Below are 15,215 nucleotides of genomic sequence, written 5' to 3'. Positions count from 1 at the left end.
TCCCTGGCCCTCTTAACGTCATTCTTCATGGTCGGCCTCAGCCCATGCGGGCCACTTGCCTTCATCTGAAATGTGAGCGGGGACTTCCTCCTCAGTCTCTAGTTCCCTGGGAAGTGACGGCTGATGGTGTCGCTGTCACCCCCTCACTGCCACTTGCTTCCTGCTACTGGCCCTGGGAGCACTCCGAGTCGCCCCCAACTAAGCAAGCAGATGTGGGCAGGCCGCTCTGCCTCAGCGGGCACCATCCGCAGCCAGCCTCGCTGCCAGCCTGGGGCCCTGTCCTCAGCCTGGTCCGTGGTTCATGGGCCGGTGGCGGGGGGCACCAGGCAGGGATGTGGGTCCATTCCAGCTGCCCCGCTTGCTGGCTCAGACCCTCCCTCCCGGGCAGCCCCCTCTCCTTGAGGGATGGTCGCCCTGGCTGTTCATGTCCTGGGGAGGGGGCCCCATGGAGCCATCGCCACCTCCCTGACTCAGGCTGCCCCGTGCCGGCCCCCAGGTGAGCATGGCCGCCCGCATGGCACAGAAGATGTCGTTTGGCTTCTACAAGTACAGCAACATGGAGTTTGTGCGCATGAAGGGCCCCCAGGGCAAGGGCCACGCCGAGATGGCGGTCAGCCGAGTGTCCACAGGTGACACGTCCCCCTGTGGGACTGAAGAGGACTCCAGCCCAGCTTCGCCCATGCACGAGCGGGTAAGGGCTGCACGGCTGGGGGCGGGGGCTCCTGTCCCTCGGGTTCACTTTCCACCGTCTCCCCCGTGCTCACGGCCCCCTGGGGACGTAGGTGTTGTCATCCCCAACGACCAGCGCGGTGCGTAAGCCAAGGTGCCCAGCGTGCAGAGGCCCGGACCACCCAGCCCTTCTGTTTGCCCAGCGGTTTGTAGGAGGCGCTGCCGCAGGGGAGGCATTCCTGCCTTGCAGACCTGGAGGGCTGTGCCTGGCCAAGGTCACACCGCAGGCTGGTGCTGGGCCAGAGCTCTTTCTGCCTCCCTGAGATGCCACAAAACCAGGCTGAGTCCACAGGGCCAGTGGGCAGAAGAGACTGGCTGGGGACCCAGGCCCGGCCCTGGCGCCTGCCTGGGTGGACCTGCTGGGTGAGCGTGGGCACGTGGCCGGCCTTCCCCGGTGAGTCAGATGGGGATGATGGTGACTGAGGGTCAGCCAGAGAGCACGCAGAGGCCCTAGACCACCCAGCTCTTTGCCCTGCGGTTTGTACGAGGCACTGCTGCAGGAGAGGCGTTCCTGCCTCGCACACCTGGAAACCAGACTTGCCAGCTTGCCCCAGGTCACAAGGTCTCTTGGGATAGCACTGGGCTTGGGGCCCTGCTCTGTCTAGGCCACTCTCCTTCCCCAGGGCGGGAGGCTGAGGTCAGCAGCAGCTTTGCTCCCAGAAGCCTTTGGTGGGGCACAGACAGGAGAAGGTCTCCAGCCCACTGGCTGCTTTGCTTTGCCTGGTTCTTCCAGAGGGGCTGCCCAGAGCTGTAGCTCTTGGAAGAGGACAGGTGTGCTGGGCAGGGGGGCGTCCTTGGCACACGTCCAGGGGCAGTCTTGCCCAGCTGTTGTCCAGGAGAGACGCCACCCACGGCCAGAATCCTGCTCTGCTGCTCTCATAACCTTGGGTGTGTCTCTTTTCCTCTCCAAGCCTCAGTTTTCTCATCTAGAAACAGGGCACAAGGATACCTGCCCCTTCAGTATTTGGGGGGCTCTGAGGAATCTGGGGCTTGGCCCTCAGGAGGATTCCCAGGTGGCAGCTGCCGTAGTTGCTGTTGACCTACTTGGAAAGCAGAGGCGTGGGAATGTAAACAATGCATTACCGCAGGCATGCCTAAGATGAGGGAGTGTGCGTTTGTTATACTTTTAGTTCGAGGAAGATCTGAACCATGCATATCTCCAGGTGGTCAGATGTTGGTTTTCTTTCTCTTCTGTATATCTTTTTTTGGGGGGAGGTATCTTCTGCAATGAATGTGTTTTGCAAGCCAAAGACAGCAAATGCTATTTTTTGCAAAGATGGGTGAGAATTCTGGGCAGGGGCCTCTCTTGTCTTTGGAATGAGGTGGTTTATATTTCTGAGTTTGTTTCCGAGATAAAGGGCCTTGTTCTTCTCCCTGGTCCTAAATTATCCCCTGGGACTCTGATAAAATGTGTGTGTGAAACTCCTTACGAAGATGTGACCCAAGCTTTGGGCTGGACAAACCCGGGTGCCACCTCCAGCCACAGCCTGAGGGCTGAGTGACCACAGGTCACTAGACCTGCCTGAGCCTTGGTTTTCCCATCTGTCCAGTGGGAGTGGCTGTGAGGGGTGTGAAAGTCCCTGGTGCCTTAGCAGCTGGGCAGCCCTGGGGTTCAGGGGGAGGGACGTGCTAGTTCACACAGGGTCAGCAGGAGGGCTGGCCCCTGGGGACTGCCACCTGTGCGCCTGCTATTACCTGTCTCCTTCTCTGGCGGGGTCATCTGGAGCCAGTGCGTGACACATGCCGACTCTGTGTATTGTGGTTGCTGCTGTTTGTTTCTTTTATCTTTTAAAAACCTTCCCCGGCTTGTGGGAACACCGTCTGGAGCCCAGCAGCTGCCAGGACTTTGGTGGATGTCGGAGCCGTGACGAGGAGGCTGACGGGGCTCCCGAAGTCTCAGTCCCAGCTCATCCTGCTCCTCAGATTATTGTTGGCATGGGGAGGAGGGAGGAGATGGGCCAAGTTCCCTCTGGCTGGAACGCCCTTCCCCCCCTTCTTCACCTGGCGAACTCCTACTCGTCCTTCAAGACCCAGCTCCAGCGGCGTCTCCTCCAGGAAGCCTTCCCTGATTTCCCAGGCTGTGGATCCCTTTTGCCTCTGTGCTTCGTGTATCCTGTGCTTCTTTTTCTCTGTCTCCACAGCCAGCATGCTGTCTATGGTTGTCACACTCTGAGTCTGTCACCCCAGCAGACTGTGAGCTCCTTGAGGGCAGGGACCTGCAATGTGCCTGTCTGTCCTTAGTGCTGTGCCTGCCTGGCCCTGAGTGGGTGTGAATGTTTGGTGAACAGAACCAAATGTGATTAGAAGTGGGGAGAAGACAGAGGCATAGAGCCACTTAGCACAGTATTTCCTGTGAAGGGTGCTGGGAATGAGAGGGATGGGGTCACATCAGCCCTGAGAAGTAGGATGAGGAGCGTGGCCCTGGGGGACAGAAGACGGGGCTGCTGCCGTCCTGCTTGGTGACCACAGGCAAGCCAGGGTCTCAATCCCTGCCTTAGTTTCCCCATCTGTCAGATGGGCTGATGCTAGCCCCCGTCTCACAGAGCTGGAGGCTCAGTGGGTCTGTGTGTGGGGCCGATGCTCACTCAGCATCAGCAGCTGTTTGTTACTTTGTGCTTGAACACCCCCTACCCACTTTTTGAGGCCCAGAGGATGGGGGGGGTCTTTCTGCCATTTGTGGCAGCAGCCTGGCCCCTCCTCGGGCAGCACTGGTGGCCAGGTATCCTGCTGGCCCCTGGGCTGGAACGCATCTTCCAGTCTCTAGGCCCCACCTAGCACAGGCCGGCTGGGGCTGGGTCCTCCTGGCCGAGCAGCCTCTTCCCTGGGAGCTGTGTCGGGTTGTTTGAGGGCAGGAGAGGAGGGGCGTTGGGACCCCCGGGTAGGGGGCTGTTCTGCTACTCTGGTGACTTTGGCTGCTTGTTCCCAGGTGACCTCCTTCAGCACGCCCCCCACCCCAGAACGGAACAACCGGCCTGCCTTCTTCTCCCCATCTCTCAAGAGGAAGGTGCCCCGGAACCGGATCGCTGAGATGAAGAAGTCGCACTCGGCCAACGACAGCGAGGAGTTCTTCCGGGAGGACGACGGTGGAGGTGACCCCCTACTTCGTGCCCTAGGGCCCCCACGCCCTTCAGTCTCCTCTTGATCCAGACCATTCATTCATTCATTCATTCATTCATTCATTTGTTCATTCAGCAACACTTAAGAGAGTGGGTGCCATGTGCCAGGCAGCCCTCCAGGAGCTGAGGGTAGAGCTGGGGACAGACAGAAATGGCTGCCTCCGGGGGTCCTGTCCTGGTGGGCCCAGACGTCTCCTTGGCAGAGTGCTTGTAGCCCAGATGTGCAGCAGTTGGTCAGTTTCAGGGGATTTCCCACCTTTCTAAGGCCTTTCAGCCTGCTTAGGGAAGAAAGCGGATGGGTGATCTGATGGCTCCGCACACACGGGGTGTGGAGGGAGAGAGGAGGGCTCCCCTCCCTTGTGCTGCCTTGGGCCAGCTCGCCCTCAGAGTGAGGCCTGGCCCTCCTGGCTCTGTGCAGCCTCCCAGAACCACATGCTCTTTGGTGACAGAGTCGCCACCTCGTGCAGCCTACCCCTGGCCTCCCTGTGCCCCTGTCCCCTGGACTCCGGGTGTCTGTATCTGGGTGTTCCCATGCCCCTTAGTCCTGCCCAGGCACAGTCTGCACTCTCTCCTCAGCACCCGCGCCTGTTCCCTGTCCTCGCTCAGTGACCTTCCAGAATACAGGAGTCGTTCCCAGAGCCCCCAGGAGGTTAAAAACCCCTCTGAGGGGTTTTTAAGCAAGGGAGTGACACAATCAGATTAGCATATTTAAAATGCCACTCAGCAGTCCCTGTGGGAAATGGCTCCTGGGGACAGGGGTGGCCATCTCAGACAGGTTGGGAGGTTCTGCCATGCTCTGCTGGCATGGACCACGTGCCTTCCTCACTGTCATCCTCAGGACCCAGCGGGCACCTGGCTCTGCACTGTGTGCGTGTCTGTTGAGTGTATGGAAGTGAAGGATTGGCCAGGGGCAATGGCTCATGCCTGTAGTCCCAGCACTTAGCGAGGCCAAGGCAGGTGGATCACCTAAAGGTCAGGAGTTCGAGACCAGCCTGGCCAACATGGTGAAACCCCGTCTATACTAAAAATGCAAAAAAATTAGCCAGGCATGGTGGCGGGCACCTGTAATTCCAGCTACTCGGGAGGCTGAGGCAGGAGAATCTCTTGAACCTAGGAGGCAGAGGTTGTGGTGAGCCGAGATCGAGCCACTGCACTCGAGCCTGGGCAAGAGTGAGATTCCATCTCAAAAAAAAAAAAAAAAAAAAAGGACTTGACGGATTCGCTGACAACTCCCACTGAGCACCTCCCCCAGCAGAGAGGTAGGGCTGCAGCATTGATCAGAAGAGGTGGCAGTCTTTGTCCTGACCACTGGGACCAAGAAGCAGGGGTCCCACCTGCTCAAGGCCCTGGCCCGGGTCAGGGACTCCAGCACTGGCCTCGACCTGCTCTTGTGTGAACTTGGGCAAGCCCTTTCCCCACCTGGGCCCGTTCCTGAATCAGTAAGAAGTACTGATCACTGCCCTAGTCTGCCTCTCTGGGGCAGGTTCCCCCAGCCTGGACCGCAGGACTGGGTAACGGTGCAGGTCGGCTCAGCCTTGCTGCTCCCATGCTCTGCAGGTAGCAGTGCCTAGTTCCAGGGACAGGGCCTACAGAAGCAGAGAATTACACACTGTGTGTGCCAGACCCCCTGGAGGAGACTGAGCTTGAGACAGAGAAGGGAGAGATGAGGGGGGGTGACCAAAGAAGTCTTCCTGGAGGTGGAGGCCTGGGTCTGGGCCAGAGGAAGCGGGGAGGGGTGTCATAGGCGAGGAGGCAGCAGCTCTGGAGTGCGTGGGTGCTGGTGTGGGGGTGTTGGTAAGGAGCGTCCCGGCCTCAGCAGAGTGTGGCCTCAGCCTGGACTGGGAGCTGGCCGCCTGCTGCTCCCCCCCACGTCCCATGTTGTGGGCCTTGACCTGGCCTTCTTTCCTCCAGCCGATCTGCACAATGCAACCAACCTGCGGTCTCGGTCCCTGTCGGGCACAGGACGGTCCCTGGTCGGGTCCTGGCTGAAGTTGAACAGAGCAGATGGAAACTTCCTTCTCTATGCACACTTAACCTACGTCACTTTGCCGCTGCATCGGATTTTAACAGGTAATGCTGGCTGATGTGGGGAAGCAGCCGCACCTCCTCACAGCCATCTCTGCCTCCAGGGCCTTGGTACTTGTGAGGCACCCCGGAGTCATCCTGCCCTGTCCTGTTGGTTGGTTGGGTTTCTTTGCAGGACTCTTGGCCTCTTTGTCTCTTTGTCTCAGACTTTGGGTGGAGCCATAGCTTTCCCAGAGTGGAAGTCCTCCCTTTGTTCACCTTTCTGGCGCACCTGCTGTCCCCTCTTGAGTGGCCACAGATGCCCGGGTGTGTGTTACTCATGGGTGAGGGGAGGCTCTCAGGCCATCTCGCCAACCCAGGCCTGCAGCAGCTGTGACAGGCAGTGGCTCTGGCCCCCACACCAGCTTGTACCTGAGGCCCTGCAGGGTGTGCCATTGCTGCGAGCCCATTTCCCAGTCTGCAGGATGGGGATGGTGGAGACATGTCTCCTCTGCAGTCTGTGAGGCCTGGAGAGGAGATGCATGAGTGGCTGAGGCGGGCTTCCTTCAGAAGTGGCACTGCCGTGGCCATAGCACTCACCGCTGTTCAGGGTCACTGTTTCACCTGCTTCCCTCCTGCCGGCCCTAGACATCCTGGAAGTTCGGCAGAAGCCCATCCTGATGACCTAGCCACGTGCGGAGCCTGCGCAGAGCCCCGGCCGGGCCCAGCCCTGGGAGTGCTGCCAAGTGCCTACCTGTCCACCGCCACCGGGGTCTTCTGTGACACGCCAGTGCTGGAGCCGCAGCCAGGCGAGGCCACTCGACTCCCGGGGCCAGGGCCGACTCCACGAACACCAGCCCAAACTGAAGTGCCTCTTCCCTCCCCTGCTGGCTCTGCTCCGCCCTGTGCCCCCCGCCCATCGCCCCCCACCCATCTCTGGAGAGCCCTCTGCACCCAAAGAGAACTAGAGATGCTGAGCGGCCATGAGAGAGAGCGGGAGGAGCAGCTGATGCCCAGAGCGGGGCCAGACCGGCGCATCTATGTTCACGTCCCCCCAGCAGCAGGCGGAACCACCCAGCCAGGGCACTCAGCGCATCAGACTGTCCACACCTTCTTGAGGAAAGCCGGTGGAAGATTTTGGAATGCCATGCGGATGAACTTCAGCACCTGAGTCAGTCCCAGCTCATCCTCCCCAGTTTACCACTTTGTTCTAATAGGAGATGGGAACACAAGAAGTTTGATGGCTTTGCCCTGGGCTGGGAATACCTCACCCACGCCCAGTTCCAGAAAGGCCTCCAGCTGAGCAGACGGCCCCGATCCCGCCAGAACGGCCTTTTGCTTCCAGCCAAAGAACACCGCCAACACACACACCTCCAACCTGGGACATCCCATGCTGGGCCTCGGACGGAGGAACCTGCAGAATTTGGATTCTGAGGGTAGTCGGGAGGCCTCGGTAGCCAGGCAGAACAGGATATCTGCCAAAGGGTGTCTGATGTGGGGTGGGGCTGGCATCCTCCCAGGAAGGTTCTAGGTGGGACCCCATCTTCTGGGGACGGGGGTGTCTTTTCATCTTCCTTGGTTTCCTAGAGCTCACTTCCTTTGACGGCGTGTGCTGGTCCCATCTCAGACCAGCTCACTGAGGCAGAGGAGTTGCTCAGAGGCTCACATGGGCACCCCCATCGGTTTGTGTGAGCAGCTGCCCAGCCCCAGGCCTGCGCTCGGCTTGGTCCAGCACGAAGGCGTTTCCATCTGCAAGGATGCACGGTACCCTCCCCGAGAGCAGGCCTGTCCCCTTCCCGACTGGGAATAAACTGGAAGCTGGATCTCTTTGTTGCTATGTTTTTTTGTTTGAAGTTCCCAGGAATATCTGAGGGGTTCCAGTGATGTGTTTAGGGATCTTCTCTGTGGGGGGAAAGGAAGAGGAGGGGCTTGTTCTCCCATCTGTTTATTCTTTGGGCTCCGGGAACAGGGGACTACTTTGGGGCTTTCTCCAGACTTTTGTATGTTATTATTAAAAGCGAGCTATTGCATTTCATTCTGCCTCAGTTTGCCCACCTGTAAAATGGGGCTGATACCACCTACCTCACTGAAGGTCTCCAGGGTTCAAGTGTGTGGCTGGGTCAGGGTGCGGTCACCCGTCATTCTGCATAGGTCGGGTCGGATGTTAAGACTCTTGGGATGCCCTCCTCCCCCTCGCCCTTTGTAATAACCTAGTCCGAGACCGTGCTTGGTGGGGGATGTGAACTTTCTCTCTCCTCCAGCAGTGTCCGCTCAGGCCTGATAGCTCAGCTCTGCACGATTTCATGTTCCAAACCCATGTCTCAGGGCAGCACAGAGCCAGATCATGTCATGCCCCAAAGTGTGGGGACAGAGCCTCAGGGAGCCCTGAGCGTGGCCCAGCCCCATTTGAGTGCTCTCCGGGGATGCCAAAATGCTGCTTCCAAGTTTGTATCCATGTGGCTAAAATACACCCATTTCTTCAGGAACTCTTCCCCTGGTTGTTCTGGGGATCTTGGGAGAAACACAGCCCTGACAGCTCGTCCGTGGGAAGATGAGGCAGTCCAGGTCGTGAGCAGCACAGCGGCCCTGCCCTCTGTTCTTAGAGGTGAGGGGCAGGAGAAGGTTGTCTCCTCTGGGGCCAGCATTTGGCCAAGCTTGGAGGCTCGGCCAGCACTCCTGGATGGCTCAGAGCAAGCTGGGCTCCCCGTCTGTAAGATGGCGAAAATGCTGCCCGCCTCACAGGGTGACCATGAGGACCAGTCACAGTGATGTGTGAAAGGGCTCGCTGGTCACAGAAACGTGTGCAAATCATGCTATTTCAGAGATCAGCCCTCAATTTGTAAGGCATGTGAACAGGGCACACGGTGGGCTGGCGGTTTCATAGCCGACACACAGCGTCTACCATGTGCAGCTGACTGTCCGACCCCATCTTACAGACGAGGAAACTAGCACACAGGCACCAAGGAACTGTCCGGAACAAACAGCAGGGGCCGACGATGGGAGTCAAACCCAGGCATGCAGCCTGGCCTGCATGCTGAGCCACACGGTGCTGCCCGGACAGATGGACAGACACTCGGTGGAGTCTACCTTTCTCAGTCCCTAAATCCTTCTCCAAAGGGTACTTGCGATGCCGGATTTAAAACTTGCTCAGAGCCACCTAGCCACTTGAGAACTAGACAGTAAGGTGTTATTCCCAGGTTGGTTTTTCCAAAGTAACAAATGACATGTGGAATAAAGTAATAGAGTAACAAGTAGCAGGGCCAGAACCAGGGCCCCCAAAGTCCTGGTGTTGGCACATTTGTACTTCTTCTAAGACCATCTTGAATTTTTCTGGAAACACACCTGCTTTTTGTGTAATGCAGGGAAGACTAATGCATGGTGACACCTAGGTTTCCTCAACAGAACACTTGATCCCAAAACCCCTTTAAGACCTTAGGTTTCGTCAACGGAAAACTGTACTTTAATCCCAAACCCCCTTTAAGACATATTGGGGCTGGGCCCGGTGGCCCACGCCTGTAATCCCAGCACTTTGGGAGGCCGAGATGGGCGGATCACCTGAGGTCAGGAGTTCAAGACCAGCCTGACCAACATAGTGAAATCCCATCTCTACTAAAGATAGAAAAATTAGCCGGACATGGCGGCAGGCACCTGTAATCCCAGCTACTTGGAAGGCTGAGGAAGGAGAATCACTTGAACCCGGTAGGCGGAGGTTGCAGTGAGCCGAGATCACACCCTTGCATTCTAGCCTGGGCACCAAGAGCAAAACTCTGTCTCGAAAAAAAAAAAGATATATTGGTCTTTAAACCCAAATCCCCTTTAAGGCATGTTGGTCTTAAGGGGATTTGGGATTGAAGCACAGTTTTCTGATGAGGAAACCTAGGTGTCACTTTTTAGAACATTAAGAAGAAAGTTGTGGGGTGGGCTTTTCCATTTAAAGGAATGTGATGATCCCAGGTTCTGATGGGTGATAGATGGTCTCCGTTTACACCTTTTCTTCTTTCAGCACCTGAAAGTTCAGGTAGTGGCCATCTTACATTCTCATGTCCTGCTGGAAGTGCCTAGTTGCCTGCAAAGACAGCTAAGGCTCATTATTTCAAAAGAAGATTATTTAAAACACGAGTGACAGGTAGTCAGAAGAGAACAAAAGGACGCAAGATGCTCTATAGCCAAGTCAGCCTGGAGGCAGGATGGGTTGCTGAGTGAAGTCGCCGCTCACTTTTGGATTCTTACGGACTGTGAGTTAGTCTTCCCTCTACACGGACTCATGGGAAGGGTATAAAGGCACGTTCCTGAGGTGCCCTCCCCCAAAGAATCTACCCGCACTCAAACCAGGATCTGTTTTTGCTGTTTTAATCACAAATAGACTAGTTAGTAGAAGACTTTTGAAGAACAAAGTAAAACTTTTTTTTTCATTGAAAGACGTCCCAGAGGAAAGGCCCTGTGCAGCCGGTATATTCTAATGACTGCTTTGATCACGTCCTAATATGGTGGTTTTAAGTTGTTGGCCAAGATCCTTTAAAGACATATGAAACATCTGCCAACTTTTAGTGAACTTAACAGGTTTCGCTGACGTTTTTCTCAATTTTCGAATTTAGGTGGGATTTGCTTTCATGTCCTGTTTCAAAAACCAAGTGTCTCTTGACAGCCCATTGGTTCTTCCTGTCCTCTTGCTCTAAGTCTCTATCAGAAAGCAGAATGACTGTACTTCTGTTTTACAAATAACCACCTGATAGGACGGACACTCCACGAGATAAGGAAAGGCACGTGCCCTTGAGCTTGAATAGAAGCAGCCTCTGGAGGGGGCAGCCACTGCCCTTCGAGGGAGAGCAGCTCTTCAGCAGGTGGCCAGAGTGCCACGTGACTCGGCAGACAAAACCCCTGGGAGCCGGGTGATGGGCACCTGCTGGGGCTTTTGTTTTTTCTTTTTCACTGGCTGGCTTGATCCTCAGTGGCAAAAGGACCCCTGAGCCCTTTCTCCGAGCCCTGGAGCACTCCTCAGGACACCGAGTGGCCTCAGGGCTGGGTTCGGAGCTCCTCCCGCACGGGGAGCCTCAGAAGTGGAGGCAGCTGCTGATAGGTGAGTTGACAACTTCTTATCCTGCCTAAGGCAAGTAGGCATTTTTATTCCGCTTCCAGTCCTTGAGCTCAGCAGATCAAAGTAACAGTGACCCTGCAACCCCACAGAGCTCGCTTTCTTCCCTGCCCTGCCCCTTTAGTCCCCGCTCTGGAAGGCCAGGTGGTTTAGGTGTAGATAGGTATCTTTTATGGTTTCCAAATGAATTATTTGTGTGAGAGTAATTAAATCTGTAAGAAAATCTGTTGCGATTCTTCACTATGTATTATAATTTCTACAACATGTATTTTAGCAAAAACACCATGCTGGCCTCCACTGGATAGCTCGGTATGCTAACTGCCAGTGATAGTTACATAAGCATTACCAACAGCATCTTTATTAACCATCTTCCACATCCAGTAGAAATCATTTCTAGGCGGTATTTGTTGGTTGGCTGTTAGCTTTGCTTTTGATTTCATGTTTCTTTTAAAGGTTGTTTTGCATGTTGAATATTAAATTTTTTTTTCTGTGTCTTTCTCTAATCTTTATTTTTTTCTGTAATGGGAATTTCAGGGTAAATACAGATATTATAGCAAAGCGATAATTTAATGATTGAACCTTAATTTGCCCCCAGTGATTCCTGAAACTTTTTTTGGAGCTTTCACACAAGCTACTTTTTTGAACTGGAGTGTGCTGGAAGCAGAGAAAAATCACCCTGTGTGCTGGCTTTGCCTGTTGTGAGCCAGTGAGGAGTCCGAGAAGAGGTGGGTGGGTCAGTGACTGGGGTTTGGCCAGAGATGCCATATTTGCAGAATTAAATCATTTCAAGATGCATTTCAAGGTCTGGCATGGTGGCTCACGCCTGTAATCCCAGCACTTTGGGAGGCTGAGGCGGGCAGATCACTTGAGGTCAGGAGTTTGAGACCAGCCTGGCCAACATATGGTGAAATCCCATCTCTTCTAAAAATACAAAAATTAACCGGGCGTGGTGATGTGCACCTGTAGTCTCAGCTACTTGGGAGGCTGAGGCAGGAGAATCGCTTCAACCCGGGAGGCAGAGGTTGCAGTGAGCCGAGCTCGCACCACTGCGCTCCAGCCTGGGTGACAGAGACTCCATCTCAAAAAAAAAAAAAAAAAAAAAAAAAAAGAAAATGCATTTCAAGTTTAGCTTTCAGCCTCCACAAAGTAGTGCACACCCTTTCAGTTGTACTATAAAATTTCCCAAGCTTTTTCAGAGAACCTCTTAACCCTCCCAGAAGTGGGAAAACAATGGAATAGAGGCCAGGAGTCCCAAGTTCAGGTTTTGCAGGCTCCAGGTAAGCTGGCTGGTCTAACGGAAGATGAGGTGTTTGCAGCAGGCGGCTGTCTTGCAGCTCAGCAGGTGAGGGGACCTCGAGCAGGCTCTCGCATTTTCCGGCTGATCCTTCTGAGCCTGCTACTGCAAGGCCCTCGTAGGTGGGAGCAGCCTCATCGTCGCCTTTCACACCGTGAGCTTTTCCTTTCCACGGTCAGATGGACTTAGTGAGTTACCAGCGATGGGTGTAAGACCTAAGACACTGCAGAAAGTTACATAATGGAAAATGAGGGGCAGAGAAAAGAGGGTCTGAGAGGAATGCAAGCATTCCGGAATACAGTAAGGGACATCCCATCAATGACACTTCTTGGGAACAGTCACTGCCTTAGAAACACCAGACCAGGAGAATTTTCTGACAACCCCAAAGGCAGCCCATGAAGATGGTGGTTAGGAAGGAGGCGGTCTAGCCGGTGAAGACTTCCTTGCCATCCAGGTCAACCCCCTTCTTGTTGAACAGTGGGAAGTCCTTTTAAAGCAGTCACCTGAAAAATGTTTAATAGATATTTGGGGAGAGTCTCTATCTTGGAAGCTGCCTGCAGGAACCTCATTCCTATTCATTGCCTCCTCTTGGAAGGCTAATTTGCTATTTCGGTTCCTTTATCCTTAGATGAGCTTTTAGGAACTACTGTCATGCCCTAGCTTAGAAGGAAAAAAGTTAACTGGAAAGGAAAACCTTTGGGAATCTTATACTGGGAGGAGAGGGGAATGTAACTCAATCCATATAATAACACAGTTCATTGTAAATAGACATGTTGACTGTGGTAACATGCTGTACTTTGTGCCTGATTGTTAAAATGACAAGAACAGCTGGAAAATTTACATGAGGAAGGGAAAATACTTGTTTCTGGGGATAAAGAAAGGATCATGTCTTTTCTTTCCTTACAGCGTCACTGAATTGCCCCTGACTTAGCCTCTCCATCAGCCAACAGGTTAAAGAGATTTCTTTCCTGTGTGGACTGGGGTCTTTCCTCTTGGAATCTGACTTTAATAAAACAATTAGGTTGCTCATTTAAAAATAACCATGGCTTTTAGCCAAATTTTATGCTACTCTGAATAAACAATTTTGCTTAAAAGATTTTAGCCACTTCCAGAAGCCAGTGCAGTTGAGTAATTTAGTGGGCACGTACATCTCACTTAACGTGGCATGCTGGGGAGAGGTGTGTGGGGCTGGGACCTCAAGCTGCACCACCTCAGACACACTCAACCCTGGGCCTGGGTTTTCTCAAGTAGAATCACCACTTTCCTTCCTGGGATGCGACGATGTTGAAGTGAGACAAGGTTACGTCCAAAGGCTGCCGTAGTTGCTGGCAATGCTGATAACTACTGCCATTTCTTCCCGGTGTGTCCAAGGGGTATTTCATGGGCCATCTTTGGAGTCATCGGGAGTGCATGTGCCAGCGGTTCCCAAATGTGAGCGTGCCTCAGGATCACCTAATGCACACTCTAACCCAACGTTCAAACCCAGAAGACTGGTGAGGAAAATACTTTGGAATCAGTGATGACGGCCGCACAACTCTGTGAGTATGCTAAAAGCCACTGAATCATATACTTTAAAGGGGAGCATTTTACATGAATTCTATCTCAATTTTAAAAAATGGGCTCCAACCTGAGGCATTGATTCAGTAGCCTCGTTGGGGCCCATGGGTTTGCGTTTTTGGCGGGGGGCGGGGATGGGAATGGACAGGGTCTTGCTGTCACCCAGACTAGAGTACAGTGGTGCAACCACAGCTTACTACAGCGTGGATCTCCTGGGCTTAAGGACTCCTTCCACCACCATGCCTAGCTAATTAAAAAAAAAAAAATTATTTTTTTGTAGAGACAGGGTCTTGCTGTGTTGCCCAGGCTGGTCTCTAACTCCTGGGCTCAGCCATCTTCCCACCTCAGCCTCCCAAAGTGCTGCAATTACAGGCATGAGCTACCGTGCCCAGCCGGGTTTGCCTTTTTTTGGTTTTTTGAGATAGGGTCTTGCTTTGTCACCCAGGCTGGAGTGCAGTGACATGATCACTGCTCACTCCCTGGAGCCTCCACCTCCTGGGATCAAGCCATCCTCCCACCTCAGCCTCCCAAGTAGCTGGGACTACAGATGCATGCCATCATGCCTGGCTAAATTTTGTATTCTTTGTAGAGCCAGGGTTTTGCTATGTTGCATGTTGGGGACCAGCCTCAACACCACCCATAGGGTACCCGAAGTCTGGTGGCGGCAAAGGGTTGAGAAGAGACAGGTTAAGAGTAAAGGTGGGAGCCAGGGGGCCAGTTGCAAAATGTGGAGGCTGCAAAAGGCTCAGAGCTCTGGTCTCCACACTATTGAGTACAATCACTTAGATCTAAGAAGTAGATGTTCAGGGCCAAACAGTGAAACGGTGACAGTGCGTCACAGGCATCATCTATAGTAATAGCAGTTTAAATGAATCTCCTTTGTGCTCAAACAGCATATCTTTAACTTATCAGAGAGTAGCTGGTGGGAGCGGACTTACCAGGAGCCTGCACGTCTGTCCACATTCCAGTGTTTCAAAGGAGTGTCTTTCTCCTTGAACACAGTGTTTACAGGTAAGAGAGCAGGTCTCGCTCTGAGCATGGGAACATGATGGCAATCAGGAGGCTTTCCTCCTCAGAGACCTCTTGTGGCTTTCCACAACTTAGTGTCCTGTATTTTTATGGCCAGTTTATATAGGCACCCCACAAGCCCTTTTCCCAACAGTTGCACAAGCTGGTCTCAAACTCCTGGGCTCAAGCAATCCACCCGCCTCGGCCTCCCAAAGTGTTAGGATTACCGGCGTGGGCCACTGCGCCCGGCCGGGCTTGCATTTCCATCAAGTTATGTGTCAGTCCCAGGACCACTTTGAGAACCCAGGTTCTAGCCCAGCCATGCAGCTGATCTAAATAGGGCTGCTGCGGTTTAGGTGCAATCTTCCTCTTCAGATAACATTCTCTTAGTGTCATTTAGTTTCGATTAGATGTT

General features: G+C 53.9%; 1 protein-coding gene across 2 annotated transcripts in view; it reads left to right on the top strand.

The window, feature by feature from the left end:
- The window catches only part of KIAA0930 (KIAA0930 ortholog), a 44,870-nt gene extending 36,986 nt beyond the window's left edge, over positions 1 to 7,884 (top strand). For both annotated transcript variants that reach the window (XM_054469801.2, XM_054469803.2), the window contains exons 7-10: positions 497 to 691; positions 3,656 to 3,818; positions 5,757 to 5,915; positions 6,498 to 7,884. In XM_054469801.2, coding sequence (XP_054325776.1) covers positions 497 to 691; positions 3,656 to 3,818; positions 5,757 to 5,915; positions 6,498 to 6,538 — 558 coding nt within the window. In that variant the 3' untranslated portion in view covers positions 6,539 to 7,884. The remainder of the gene's footprint in view (positions 1 to 496; positions 692 to 3,655; positions 3,819 to 5,756; positions 5,916 to 6,497) is intronic.
- The last annotated feature ends 7,331 nt before the right edge of the window (positions 7,885 to 15,215 follow it).

This window comes from Pongo pygmaeus, chromosome 23 (genome assembly GCF_028885625.2).
Source record: "Pongo pygmaeus isolate AG05252 chromosome 23, NHGRI_mPonPyg2-v2.0_pri, whole genome shotgun sequence".
Lineage (NCBI taxonomy): Eukaryota > Metazoa > Chordata > Mammalia > Primates > Hominidae > Pongo > Pongo pygmaeus.
Note: the sequence above shows the minus strand (reverse complement) of the source record. Positions and strands in the feature narration are given on the sequence as shown.